Source organism: Pelobates fuscus, chromosome 8, assembly GCF_036172605.1.
Source record: "Pelobates fuscus isolate aPelFus1 chromosome 8, aPelFus1.pri, whole genome shotgun sequence".
NCBI lineage: Eukaryota > Metazoa > Chordata > Amphibia > Anura > Pelobatidae > Pelobates > Pelobates fuscus.
In genome coordinates, this window is record NC_086324.1 from 133126343 (window position 1) to 133141372 (window position 15030).

Genomic DNA, 15030 nt, shown 5'->3' on the forward strand with positions numbered 1-15030 from the left:
TTGGCTGAGAAAAGAGACAACATCCCTGCACCAAAACCACACTATTATTATGTGGTAGTTTTGGTGCTTAGAGTATCTATTTAGGTGTTTAGATGATGTTTTCTGGGATGAAGGATTGAGGAATTGTCTCTTCCAGAAAGGTTTAAGTATTGTATTATTCTCTGAATGTTAATCGATGTATAAGTACATCTTAATGGTAAAGTATAAAATTAATAGCTCATTGCTGTGTGTGATAGAATTACTTGAGAAGGCGGGTAATACATTTTCTTATTTTACTTTCTATGTAGCAAACTGCAAGGCCAACATTTTTTGCCCGTAAATTTGAAGCCTCAGTGAACCAAGAAATTATTGGGCAATTGGACTATTATTTGTATGGAAACTACCCATCAGGAACACCAGGTCTCAGATCATACTGGGAGAATGTGTACGACGAACCGGATGGAATTTACAGCATTAGTGACGTTGTGCTTACTATGTTCCATTCATTTTCCCGTTTGGGTCTAAAAAGAGCCGAGGCTTCATTGCATACCGATGGAGAAAACAGTTGTAGGTAAGTTAAATTTCGAACAATGTTAAAGTAATTTTTTCTTGCACATTAATGGCCATTGGAGTGGTCCTCTAAACCTTCTGTTATTAAAATGTACATAAACATTTTGGTTAGTGCACAGGTAAAGTTTTCTTCTTCTATTCTATGTATTTGGTTTGTACAGCCATTGTTGACTTCAGGGGTAGTGGGGCATACTCGTGTGTTAAAATAATAATTGTATTTCTTTAAGAGCAAACCTTGCGCACGCGCATTAGACCTCCCCATAGGAAACCATTATACAATGCTTTCCTATGGGGATTTCGGCGACGCTGGAGGTCCTCACATAGCGTGAGGACCTCCAGCATCGTTTTAAAAACTTTTTGTGTTCTATGAACACGGAAGTCTCCCCTACAGCCACTATAGGAGGACTTAACCCTGCAATGTAAATATTGCAGTTTATGAAAACTGCAATAATTACACTTGCAGGGTTAAGGGTAGTGGGAGTTGGCACCCAGACCACTCCAATGGGCAGAAGTGGTCTGGGTGCCTGGAGTGTCACTTTAAAGTTTTAATAGGAACACAACAACAGACAATAGAATGACATTATCTTTTAACAAACAAACAAAGAGAATAATATTCTCAATATGAATAGCAAAAGACTTTGATTTGCATTCAAATATCATTGTTGTTGAGGTCAACGTCATAGTTTATAAACACAAGAACCCAAAGTGAACGATATGGTTAAACAATGACTTGCTTCTTAAACTAATATACAAAAGATGACCGAGGTATGTAGAGAGATGTTCTTAAAAAAATATAATAAACCACCCCAAACTCCTACTAAGTGCCTACAGAGCCCTAAAGCGGAGACAGGGAGGACAATTTGGGTGCTCATTAAGGTGTGACTGAGCACACACTGGTACACCTGTGCACATGCTATGAAATCTTGCAAAATGTTTTGGAATAGCCCTCCTATAAACACCCCCCCAGTTACACCAGCTAAAACAGTGTCATTATATTGCCAAATATCGGTTGATGTTCCAACGTGATATGTTTTTGCTTTTGTATGGCTTTTATAAGAAATACTAGGGAGATTGAGAATCTATAATATGCTGTCTTGAAACAGCAGTAACTCACAGGCAATTTAACAAACTTGGTCAAAAAGGTCATCAGAGACATGTAAACAAAAGTTTAGCTATATAAAGCACTTTGACAATAGCGTTCAGCACAACAATTATTAAACATTCGCAGGCACTTCGATTACACACCAATAGCTTGGTTGCCTGCCTGCCTATTCTAAGGAGTTGTTTAGAGCAAGTCAATACAGCATCCCTCACCAGATCAAATTCCTGCGATCGATTCCCAGATCAATAGCTGCGTGACTCCAAGGTCTTATTGATATGAATGGCGATGTTTTTATTCACGGGGCCAAAAGAAAAGGCAAATTAAAGAGTAAGCTATGATTGTGCTCTGGGGTTTATTTCCTTAAGGCTTTTTTTTTTTTTCTAGAACAGCAAAAGGCTGAAATGTTGCCTGTCTATTTCATGAGTAAATGTTTAGTACGACACACACGCACAAAAAGAACAAGACGTTTTAGTATTCAGAACAGCAGGTGGGATTTTGCTTATATTGGCTGCAGCGATTTGTTTGCAGCGCCCTGGCCGAGTCCATCAATGTCAGCCTTGTTTGTGTTCTGACTGCTACGCTGTTAACATGCAACACAAAATATCTATCCAGATGTCCTATATCTTGATAGTATATTTCTACGCAACAAATAAAGCGTCTTGTGTCTAATAGCATCATTATTTCAAAATCTCAACTATTTCCAAACATTATCTCTTCTCCATGAGAACATATGTGTGTATATACATATAGCTTTATAAATTTGCTTTATATATATACATATATATATATAGAGAGAGAGAGGGAGAGAGAAAGGGAGAGAGAGAGAGAGAGAGAGAGAGAGAGAGAGAGAGGAAGACTCTAAATAACATCACACACTGGGAATTTTATATATTTTAAAAGACAAAGAAGGTCTCTACTTAACAGCACTGCAAGCACCAGAATCACTACAACACTAGGGTATAGAAGAATTTGGCCTTGTCAAATAGCATCATTCTTTTTAATCATGTTAACCATTTCAATTATGCCAATTTTACATAGGGGGTCTGTATCAGTTTTGCGGTGCTGAATAGGTTAATTATGATTTCATCGTACCAAAAGTATTTCAGCAAATGACCATGGCTAAATCCTCCTGCACTCAAGTGCTTACAGCTCCTCTGCGCCATACAAACAACAACAGATAATGAGAAAAAGAATCCTGCTTATTATAACATTTAAAAGTAAAGGGTGGGTTTAGGAAATTCAGAATTCTTACATTTTTTGTCAGTCGTCTTGACTCCTATGACCATAACCACTTAAATATCTGTTATATTCAAGGTACTTTGTGTTTCCCTTTAGGTTTTACTTAAACATACTTGCTCTTCCATGAACTATATTGAGGCTGCGGGTTGCGACAATGGCAGCTCAAGCACATTTCAGCAACATATTAAACAAGCAATCATATTTCATTAAAAGTTCAGTATCTCACAAAAGTGAGTACACCCCTCACATTTTTGTAAATATTTTATTATATCTTTTCATGTGACAACACTGAAGAAATGACACTCTGCTACAATGTAAAGTAGGAAGTGTACAGCCTGTATAATAGTGTAAATTTGCTGTCCCCTCAAAATAACTCAACACACAGCCATAGTGTTGCCAACGGTTTAGACATTAATGGCTGTGTGTTGAGTTATTTTGAGGGGACAGAAAATGTACACTGTTATACTGGCTGTACACTTACTACTTTACATTGTAGCATGGTGCCATGTTTTCAATGTTGTCACATGAAAAGCTATAATAAAATATTTACAAAAATGTGAGGGGTATACTCACTTTTGTGAGATACTGTAGTTCTTTCCATACCTTGGTAATACATGTTGCTGGCCTAATGGAACCATATCAGAGGTTTGCTCTAGAACTGGTAAGCTAGAATTATTTAATTAATTTCTTGCATTTAAAGTTATTGAAGCCTATCAGATAGTGTCCCTCTGTCACTCGGGGAAGTGATAGTAGAAACTTAAAGGGACAACAGCTTTTTGTACTAGTTATGGTGCAAGGAATCTTCTGCTTAGTCCCATCAGTTTTACAGCATTTTGAGAAAAAGCAGCACACAAGGCCCAGCCCCTCTACTTACACTGAGATAACATAGTATTTCAAATTAGCACGTGTAACTCAGCACTGCACACCATAGATGTAACATTGCAGTTAGGATCCCATGTAGGATCTATTAAAATGTCTTAAAGGAACACTCCAAGCACCATAACCACTACAGCTCCTTACCCCTATTGTAAGTAGTCATATAATTTTAGAATGGTTTCACTTTTCCTATCACATCTCCCTGGCTCCACTACATCCCATAGAGAGCCGGAAATTTTAAGTAGGAGCTGTTACTCGCTCTCCTGCTGGGCTAGGTCATTGGCTGAGATCATCAGCCGATCGCTGTCAGCAAGTAAGCTAAGACCTGCACCACTGGGGAACTCCTGGCACCATAACCACTGTAGTTTTTTTTGATCCACCGCCAGGATTACACTTGAGTGTAAATTATCTGCTATTTAATATAAACTCAAATTAGAATTAGAAGGTTTTGGCCAGTATTGCCAGACAGAACACAACTGACAATTTGGCTTATTTTTGCCTAAATTTTGCAATCCACTTTGAATTCCAGATCGTATGTAAGCGGTTAATGTTGGTGAGCCGTCTTGCAACATTTAGAATGTAATAGGAAACTGGACTGATTTAGAGAATATTTGCCACCCATATATTGTATTGCCCAATTTCTTATCTCACCACAGCTAGCTGTTTAGTGAATAGACCCTTTAATGTACTGTGTGGTCCCACATTCAGTTACTGTTATAAGTTCCCAGGTATAGCAATCACCCAAGTGACAATAGCCAACTAACGAGCTAAAAGAGCTTTTGACTTTTTCCCTTTCAGACATTCAGTTTCTCTTCAATCTTTTATTTCAGGTACTTTCCCATGGGCCACCCAGTATCAGTCCATCTTTATTTCCTCGCTGATCGGTTTCAGGGCTTTCTCATTAAACATCATGCCACTAATCTTGCTGTCAATAAGCTGGAGACATTGGAGACTTGGATAATGCCAAAGAAAGTTTTTAAGATTGCTAATCCCACAAGTGATTTTGGAAGGCTGCAGTTTTCCGAGGTGAGTTTCCCCCCCCAAAAAATAAAAAAAAATGAGTTTTTTGCGTTTTTTATTCGGTAAATTGTACTTTTTACTGTCCTTCCAGAACTTTCAGCCTTTTCCCTACTCTACAACGACATATACAAAGTGCTTTATATCAACTGGTTTAATTTGCCTGGGAACATTGCTTCAATGGATTCCCGAGTTGACGGAGTTAAATATTTATAAGCTACCACCGAATATGCAAAAGTTGCCATTGAATCATTTGTACCATTAACAGTTTATGACACTGTCTCTTAAATAAGTGGAGATAAAGTATAGCTATTCTTAGATATATATTCTAGTAATCTAACCTAATAGTTGCCTCAAGGAGGAAAGTTTTAAATAGCACAATACAGTGACATAAAAATGTATTCATGCATAGAATTTTGCAAATAAATGTTGTTTTGCACATGTGCTTGGAAGGCAATATCTCTGGGGAAATACAGCTGCCTTTTATTTTATGTTTTTATGAAGCAGTGATATATTCCTTGCAATATGTAATATATATTCGTAGTTTTTTGTTTTAGCATTTATAACATTCTGAAATAGTATCCTGACCAATGTTCAGGAGCACCCTGACGAGATATAGAAAGTTAAACTGATTGAAATTGTATCTAACAGTCCATCGGCCACCTTGGATGAGGTGACAAGGGGGGTCAGAGACAAAAAAATTACACACACACCACACATATATAACAGAACATGCGCACTGTTAGCAGTGACTAATACAACATACACAATACAGCAATCACCTGTGTTATGTAAAATAATGGGATTCTGTTACAAAATGTGATAATAGATTGCAGTGTAACACCAGTTCAATGTGTAAGCCAGTTTAAGTACCAGGACCACTACAGCTTAAAGGACTACCAACGTCACCCAGGCCACCACTTCATCTCAATCTGTGACCTGGGTGCAGGAGTCCTGTACGTTTAACCCTGAAATGTAATTATTGCAGTTTTGCAGTTACATTGCAGGGTTAAACATATCTCCAGTGTCATACTGACAGCCACTAGAGGCACTTCCTGCTGCAGCAACCATGTAAAACATGATCATATGACTGCAGCCCCCTTAGGAAAGCATTGATTGATTGGGGGGGGGACCTATCAAGAAAGGGACAGGGACGCAAAAGCATTATGAATACAAACGTGTGTTAGTTGTCCTTCAATGTAGTGGTTCTGGAGGAAAAAGGATGTCCCTGCAGCCTTGGCAATGTAAACACTGTCTGTTCAGAGAAAAGGCTGTGCTTACATTGCCTCCTATGACCACCTCTAGAGGCTGTCAGTCTGTTACTAGAGGGGCTTCCTGGTTGCGGTCTTGCAATTTATGCAGGACCAATGTATGTCGTTTCCACTGCACGAAGACACTGAGCGTTCCCCTTAGTGATGCTTGAATCTGTATGAGATTATTACCTATTGGGTATGTTAATCTATTTATTTAATAGGTTCATGGATGGGGAAGGAGGCAATAATCCATATATCTAGCGTAATACTGTAGCGCTAAGAATACATGTTTGTATTCCTAACGAGTGTTCCTTTAAGTGGTTATACCAGTTTATGGGATAATCACATATCTCCCAACATGTCAAATGGCCAAAGATGGACACTTTGATTTCATGGGGTATGACTGGAGGTATGGAGAGAATATTGATTCCACCCATTTCCATGTCCGATTTTGTGTCCAACATGACAAACCATCTCATTCCTCATGATTGGTGGCTTTTATTGACACTGAACGCAACCTCTCCTTCCCTACTCCATAGCTGCAATACTGGTAGCAGCTTATTGTGGTTAGCGAAGTGGGCTATCATGCACAAATATAGGGTTCCTTTACATGCAGGAAAGAGCAGCTAAATCAGGACTGTGACTATTCATAGCGTGAGACTCTCCATAAATAGCAACTGCTTCTGGGGAATGTAACTCCAACCGATCTTGGACAGACCAGGACATGTCCCATTGCTGCCCTAAAATGATGAGCAGATATATTGCGCATAGTCTAGATGCATAGAAAATTATTATTGCAAACTATATGTTTTAGAATATCACAAATTACTATTTAATCAGTTAAACCGGTGTCAAAATACTTGTACAAAGAACACAGAGGCACTCTTGGATTCTTATACTGTCATATACGGCTTGTTAAATACCTTTGTTTTTTTTAATTTTGTAACCATATAAATATGCAGAAAAAAAAAGAGGAAAAGTAGGTAAAATTTAGAACAAGTGGGGGAAATAAATAAATAAAATATGAGGCCTTTGTACTCTGTTCTACTTTAAAATTAATAGGGTGCATTCTTTTTCTATCAATGTGACTAACATAATAAATGGCAATCATGATTGGGCAATTAAGAAAGACCAATGTAGAACTCCGACTTTTGGTGTGTGTGGCAAATCCCAGACATTAATGTCCCATTAAGGAGATTAATGCTTGGTTAGCGCTGTTTATCAAAGTGTCTGCTAGTTGACTTTTAATTCCCTGAAGTGATAAGTTATCACAGCTTTTGTTTATTAGTTTATTTTTGCTTTCTTTCCTGTTTTTTTTTTAGATCAGAGGTGTACAACCTTGGCCTTGCAGGTGTTGTTGGACTAAAATGCTCACAATTCTCAGCCTTTAGCAGCATCTCTGCTTTAATTTATGAATTTACCATTTTTAAATGTGTATCTTGAATTATTCATGTTAATAAGCTGGGGGAGAGGACTGCATAAATTGTTAAAGGGTCAATGTTTTCTTTTGAATAGCATACTGTAGTGCTTTAGGGTACTGGGGTCTTCCTTTAAAAGGACACTGTAGGCACTATAACCATTTTGTCTCCTTGGATTGGTTATTGTGCCTGGAATCCTCTGGCACTGTCCCTTCATTCTGTGTTAAACCATTTTTGAGCAGTTTAATATTAGTGGGACACTCCTTTCACCATAACAAGTTCAACTAAATTAAGTTGTTATGGTGCTAAAAGGCCCCACTAACCTTAAGGGTTTAACCACAAAGTATGCCTCCAGCGGCGATCTGCAGGTCCCTGAAGCAGCATCTGGCCTCTGAATCTCAGGTTACAGGAAAAGCGAAGTTCCACCGGGCAGGGGCGCCCCTGATTGGTTTAGAGTGGTCAGCTGATGCTCTTAGCCAATCAGTTCCTCTTCATTGATAAAAAAAAAATGCTTTTTATCAATGGGGAGCTCCTATTTGACTTAGAGCATCAGCTGACCACTCTAAGCCAATCAATTGCATCCCTGGCCACTCACTGCCTGGCCTCTACTAGAGGTAGTGCTAAGACAGACATAACACACTTCCTTCTAGCCATACCAATTCATATCAGCAGTGGGGTGCTGATATAGCAGTCAGCTGACACTCTCAGACAGCACAGAGGGAATAGGCTTCTGGTAACTCTCAGTTAGCGTTAACACATTAAAAGTCGTGTAATTCTGAATGGAAGGACAGCACCAGTGGACTCCTGACACTATAACTACTTCAATGAGATGATGCAGTTACAGTACATACAGTCCCTTAAGTATACATTTCATGTGCTGAAATAGAACTAGTGATGTGATAGAGAAAGCGAGGGGATGAGTATGAGTGAGGGAGATTAAGGTGTGATGTCTAGTTGATGAGCCAAGTCTTTCATTTGAAACTGAATGTAGGTGCCATCCTCTTGTTCTCATAGATGAAAGAAGAGAGTTTCACAACAGTGCACATCGTCATCAATAGGACGGGTCTTTCCTCTGCATTTTGTTTCCTTGCAGTATTCCATCCTCATTATGCTTGACTCCTCAAGATTGTTAGACATTGTATAATTTATATTTTACTCTAGGCTTTAGAGCAAACTGTCTTTGCATTAGAATCCCATATCTGGGTCTGACCCACAATCACCTGCATCACATGGATAAAACCACACGCAATGTAAAATAAGGTAAATTCCCTCTGATTTAGTGAACGCCAGTCATTCTCTGTGTCGAGAGAGCAATGAGTACTTGTCTCACTGCACTGACACTGAGAACTCAGTCAAAGCAGAACGGAGAAATTAAATGGCCGTATCAAACACAGGACAGTTTAATCTAAATAAAAAAAACACACACACACACACACTACAAGGAATGCTGTCAAGACTCGTATTTTGTGCTTGTAGAGTTAAAGTAGATGTCTTTACGAATACATATTCAATGAGCATATCCTATAAAAACCTTCTAACCCCAAACCAGGAAGACGTCAATCCCTTACTATCTGGGCTGCTTTAAAAACAAAAAAGTCCTCCTCTGCCTTTATCAGCCTTCCAGTAATTAGCCTTAGGCAATTATATTTGAAAACCAAAAACCATGCAAATAATAAGGGCCCTTAAAACTGACATGTCTAACTATAGGCCGAATGGCATTTTTTGAGACCTGTCAAGAACCTTACCTGCTCTCATTTAACAATCAAGACAAGAGATAAGGTGGCACAATCATCATATGTTGTAATGCACAGGTTGTGGAACAGAATCTTACAGCTTTTACATCATTCTCAGGATCTCAGTATGAATGCCGATCTCAGGATCGTGCTATCTGACTCGTTGATATTCCCATTATGCATTCATTTTCTACCAGTGTAGTTTTCTACATTGTATACAGTGAGTTTCTGCATTGTATAGCCGTGCTGTGCTGTTAGATAGTAAATGTTAAATTCCCAAGGATAACTATTAGTTCATGATCACAAGAAAAGCCCATATCTGTTATTAGACCAGTGCAGATTTCAACCCCACACTTCATATAATGGAACTTCAGATGATCACGCAAACCTGATTAGTATCGTCTCTTCCACACTATACATCTGTGACAAAGCCCTGTGTGCAGACAGTAGTCAGATATGTAGATAGTGGGATTTGTAGATTCCTATCTGTTAGGCGCATGTGTCTGTGAAAGATGTTATCTTGGGACTATATTCCATTGTCAGAAGAAAACACTTTGATATTCATAATATTTTCCGTAAAAGTGTTATATTAAATACTATTGAGAGGTGCAACTTTAAAAAGGAATCTTAAAGGAGCACTATAGCGCTAGAAATACTTCCTATAGTATCCAAGTCACCACATATGTGACCGGGCCAGCGCTGTCAGGGTTAAAAAAAAAAAGGGAGTTTATGTATTTTTTTTCCCTCTCCACACTGGTCTCCTTAGGCAACCTCTGCCTCTTTAGCTGAGATCATCAAGGTCGATAATCTCAGCCCATCCAATGCGTTCCCAGGAGGCTGGTACACATGCAGTGCTATACACAGCACTGCGCCAATCAGATGGTCTGACTAAAATATAAATTAAAAAATTACTTACTGAACTCCAAATTATAGCAAATTGAAATCGTATTGGCAAAATGTAGACTAGAATTGCTGATTTGGAAAAAATCTCCCTTAGACCCCTCTAGTTTAGCTGTTACAGAATGTGTAGATATATTCATGATAGTGACAAGCTCAAAGCACCTGTGTCTATACAAGTAGCTTTAAATGCTGTTAATATAATTATAGTCCTGAATTTCCAAATCTATATGTATTCTGTGCAACATACCTACATACATGCTTACTAGATATGCTTATTTACTAAAGTGAGAATTCAAAGTGAATTTCTAATTCGTGGCTAAAGTTATTGAACTTAAAACATAGCAGATTTTTTAGCCTTAAATATGACATTTTCTTTATTTACATTTCCTGCTTGAGCTTAGTTTCAGGATTTGGTTGGTTAAGCTTGGCCCCAGTAGATCGTTAAAGGGACACTAAAGGCATTCAGACCACTTCAGCTCATTAAAGTGGTCTGGGTACCGTGTCCCTATTACACTTAGTGCTGCAATGTAAAACATTGCAGTTCCAGAGTCTACTGACTGATTCAATTCCTAATGTGTGCATCACTCGCCGTGCATGCAGATTAGCGCCCGCTTGTCGAGGGACGCCAGCACAGGGTTGAGTAAGTAAATAAAGGGTGTTTAACCCTTTATTATAATGGCGGGGGAGGCAGGGGGTACTGAAGTGCCAGGATTACAGATTTGTATTATAAATTAGCTATTTTACAAGCTGTTATGACTGTAATTGTTCTGGGCAGTTTGTGTTCAAGTGTCATTCCATGAATCGGGAAGTGGGTGCTCGGGATTTCAGAAAGCTGGCCAGAGTTGTGTATCTTGTCACTGGTTCCACCTAAAGGAGGGTGGGGGATTGGGAGTAGCCCAGAATGGGGGGGTGGGACCTCCCAAAGAACTGGCAGGTCAGCCTGGGATTAATGTATGCCAGGCTGCCTGCCAATCAAACAGGACAGTGTGACGTGCCCAAACACTCTACGAAACATGACTGTAATGATTATGTTGCTTAGTATGTCCCTTTAACTGCAAACCTATGATAACTCCAAATAGAATAATGTTTATTTTACATTTGTTACATTTTAAGCACTCTCTCTGTGTTTCAGGTTGGCACCGAGTGGGATGCCAAAGAAAGAATATTTCGTAATTTTGGTGGTGTTATGGGGCCCATGGATGAGCCAATTGCTATGCAGAAGTGGGGAAAAGGACCCAATATAACAGTCACCGTGGTGTGGATTGACCCCATTCATGTCATCGCAGCTACTTATGATATTCTCATTGAATCCACTGCAGAATATACTCACTATAAACCTCCTCTAAACCTTCCTCTGAGACCTGGGATCTGGACTATTCGAATTCTTCACCATTGGGTCCCTGTAGCAGAAACCAAATTTTTGATTACCCCACTTACTTACTCCAATCGGCAGCCAATCAAGCATGGTAAGTTTCCTTTAATGGCTTTTAATAAATTTAAGCATTCTGAAAATTGGTTGTTTTTTTTTTAAATGGTTCTTTCTTTTTTTTTGTGACCAGTCATTTAGTGTCTTAGGCACCTATACACTTTCAGAGGAAATGGAAAATTGGGAAGTGTGGGGCTTGTTAAACACTAGCAGAAAAACTCAACTTTAGTCAATTATAGTCAATGTAATTAGACATTATCAGAATTGCTAAAGCCTGGATTAAAAAAGAAAAATGTAAATATTCACAAGTGATAAACATCCATTCAACGTCAATTCATATTTAAAAAAAAAAAAAAAAGTAGTTTGACTAAAATGTTTCTGAAAATGGCTTTGGAGGCTTGATCCAGGTTGCAAGTACCCAGTATACAGGGAGTGCAGAATTATTAGGCAAGTTGTATTTTTGAGGATTAATTTTATTATTGAACAACAACCATGTTCTCAATGAACCCAAAAAACTCATTAATATCAAAGCTGAACATTTTTGGAAGTAGTTTTTAGTTTGTTTTTAGTTATAGCTATTTTAGGGGGATATCTGTGTGTGCAGGTGACTATTACTGTGCATAATTATTAGGCAACTTAACAAAAAACAAATATATACCCATTTCAATTATTTATTTTTACCAGTGAAACCAATATAACATCTCAACATTCACAAATATACATTTCTGACATTCAAAAACATAACAAAAACAAATCAGTGACCAATATAGCCACCTTTGTTTGCAAGGACACTCAAAAGCCTGCCATCCATGGATTCTGTCAGTGTTTTGATCTGTTCACCATCAACATTGCGTGCAGCAGCAACCACAGCCTCCCAGACACTGTTCAGAGAGGTGTACTGTTTTCCCTCCTTGTAAATCTCACATTTGATGATGGACCACAGGTTCTCAATGGGGTTCAGATCAGGTGAACAAGGAGGCCATGTCATTAGATTTACTTCTTTTATACCCTTTCTTGCCAGCCACGCTGTGGAGTACTTGGACGCATGTGATGGAGCATTGTCCTGCATGAAAATCATGTTTTTCTTGAAGGATGCAGACTTCTTCCTGTACCACTGCTTGAAGAAGGTGTCTTCCAGAAACTGGGAGTTGAACTTGACTCCATCCTCAACCCGAAAAGGCCCCACAAGCTCATCTTTGATGATACCAGCCCAAACCAGTACTCCACCTCCACCTTGCTGGCGTCTGAGTCGGACTGGAGCTCTCTGCCCTTTACCAATCCATCCATCTGGCCCACCAAGACTCACTCTCATTTCATAAGTCCATAAAACCTTAGAAAAATCAGTCTTGAGATATTTCTTGGCCCAGTCTTGACGTTTCAGCTTGTGTGTCTTGTTCAGTGGTGGTCGTCTTTCAGCCTTTCTTACCTTGGCCATGTCTCTGAGTATTGCACACCTTGTGCTTTCGGGCACTCCAGTGATGTTGCAGCTCTGAAATATGGCCAAACTGGTGGCAAGTGGCATCTTGGCAGCTGCACGCTTGACTTTTCTCAGTTCATGGGCAGTTATTTTGCGCTTTGGTTTCTCCACACGCTTCTTGCGACCCTGTTGACTATTTTGAATGAAACGCTTGATTGTTCGATGATCACGCTTCAGAAGCTTTGCAATTTTAAGAGTGCTGCATCCCTCTGCAAGATATCTCACTATTTTTAACTTTTCTGAGCCTGTCAAGTCCTTCTTTTGACCCATTTTGCCAAAGGAAAGGAGGTTGCCTAATAATTATGCACACCTGATATAGGGTGTTGATGTCATTAGACCACACCCCTTCTCATTACAGAGATGCACATCACCTAATATGCTTAATTGGTAGTAGGCTTTCGAGCCTATACAGCTTGGAGTAAGACAACATGCATAAAGAGGATGATGTGGTCAAAATACTCATTTGCCTAATAATTCTGCACGCAGTGTATATAGATATGTATAGATATACCATTACAATTATTTATATAGCGCTTCTTTTGTACAACGCTGCATCATTTGTTGGCGCTGTAAATCTTAGTAAACAAGCTTAGATACAGATATAGATCAGTTCTCATTGTCTTTTCCACTATTTATTACTTTTGTGTATTTTCCGTTGTGTTTTTCTTTTGCATTACTTTTTGCAGTGCTCATTCCATGTTTCTAGTGTTCTTTCACTGCACTTTTATCTTTTTGTATAAAGTGAGGCAGAGTATGCACAGAATAGTTAGACAGTATTCTTAGTTGGTGAGACATAACTGTGAAAGTGCAAAAATCTCTTGGAATATACAGAGAAGAAAATTGACGTGTTTTTGTTTCTTTGCTTTTAAAGCACTTTACTTAAAGGACCACTATAGGCACCCCGACCACTTCAGCTTAATGAAGTGGTCTGGGTGCCAGGTCCATCTAGGATTAACCCTTTTTGCAGTAAACTGTTGTTTCCCTATGGGTTAATGCAGCCTCTAGTGGCTGTCTCATTGACAGCCGCAAGAGGCGCTTCCGCGCTTCTCACTGTGATTTTCACAGTGAGAAGACGCCAGCGCCCATAGGAAAGCATTGAGAATGCATTCCTATGGACTGGCTGAATGCGCACGTGGCTCTTGCCGCGCATGGCTCTTGCCGCGCATGCGCATTCAGCCGATTACATCAGAAGAGGGAGGAGGGTCCCAGCGCCGAGGGAGCCCAGCGCTGGAAAAAAGGTGAGGGATTAACCCCTTCCTCACCCTTCAGCCCGGCGGGAGTGGGACCCTGAGGGTGGAAGCACCCTCAGGGCACTATAGTGCCAGGAAAACGAGTTTGTTTCCTCTAAAAGAGACATTTTTAGAACCTGTGATAAAATTCCATCATCACCGTTATCATCCAGATATAAGCTAGAACGAACTGTCACACTTATTAACACAAATAATGCTCTACCTGTTACACACAATAGTCCTGAACTACAACTCCCATGATTCTCTAGCCATCTATTGCATTAAAATAATTCTGTGAGTTGTAGGCCACCAACATTTAGGAAGCCAGAGTTGGAGATACCTAGTTTTAAATAAATTTATGCGGTTTCATAAGGATTTAGTGATTCGTTTCCTAGCACTGGGACTATAATAATTGTGTCCAGCAGGCAAACCTTTACAATAAATGTATTTTATTAATAATTATACTTTCCCTTTTAATTCCTACTATTTCACCCAGTTGATTTTTGGGTTTTCATCAAACTTGTTTTATGCACTGTGAGCATATTTAGTGAACCGCTGTGAGCTAATGCAATACTAATCTTCCTTAACAGGAGCCCCAACTGGTAAATATTGCATAATAACAGTAGATTTAAAGGCTTTTTTTTAAATTAATTTTTTATAGCAAAACAAGCTTTATTTCCTGTTTCCCTCAAAGGACTTTCTGCCTGACTTAGACTTATTATCAGAACTAGAAAATTATTCATCTTTCAGAATCTGAGGTTGTAAACAATTAATAAGGTGTTCTATCCTACCTGACATTAAAACCCTTTCA

The 15030-nt window shown here is 39.1% G+C and overlaps 1 protein-coding gene across 1 annotated transcript in view; it reads left to right on the forward strand.

Moving 5' to 3' along the window:
• XYLT1 (xylosyltransferase 1) overlaps positions 1-15030 on the forward strand; it is a 281468-nt gene that overhangs the window by 256729 nt on the left and 9709 nt on the right. Inside the window, exons 8-10 of the mRNA XM_063430321.1 lie at positions 288-550; positions 4597-4792; positions 11220-11553. Of these exons, the coding sequence (XP_063286391.1) occupies positions 288-550; positions 4597-4792; positions 11220-11553 (793 nt within the window). The remainder of the gene's footprint in view (positions 1-287; positions 551-4596; positions 4793-11219; positions 11554-15030) is intronic.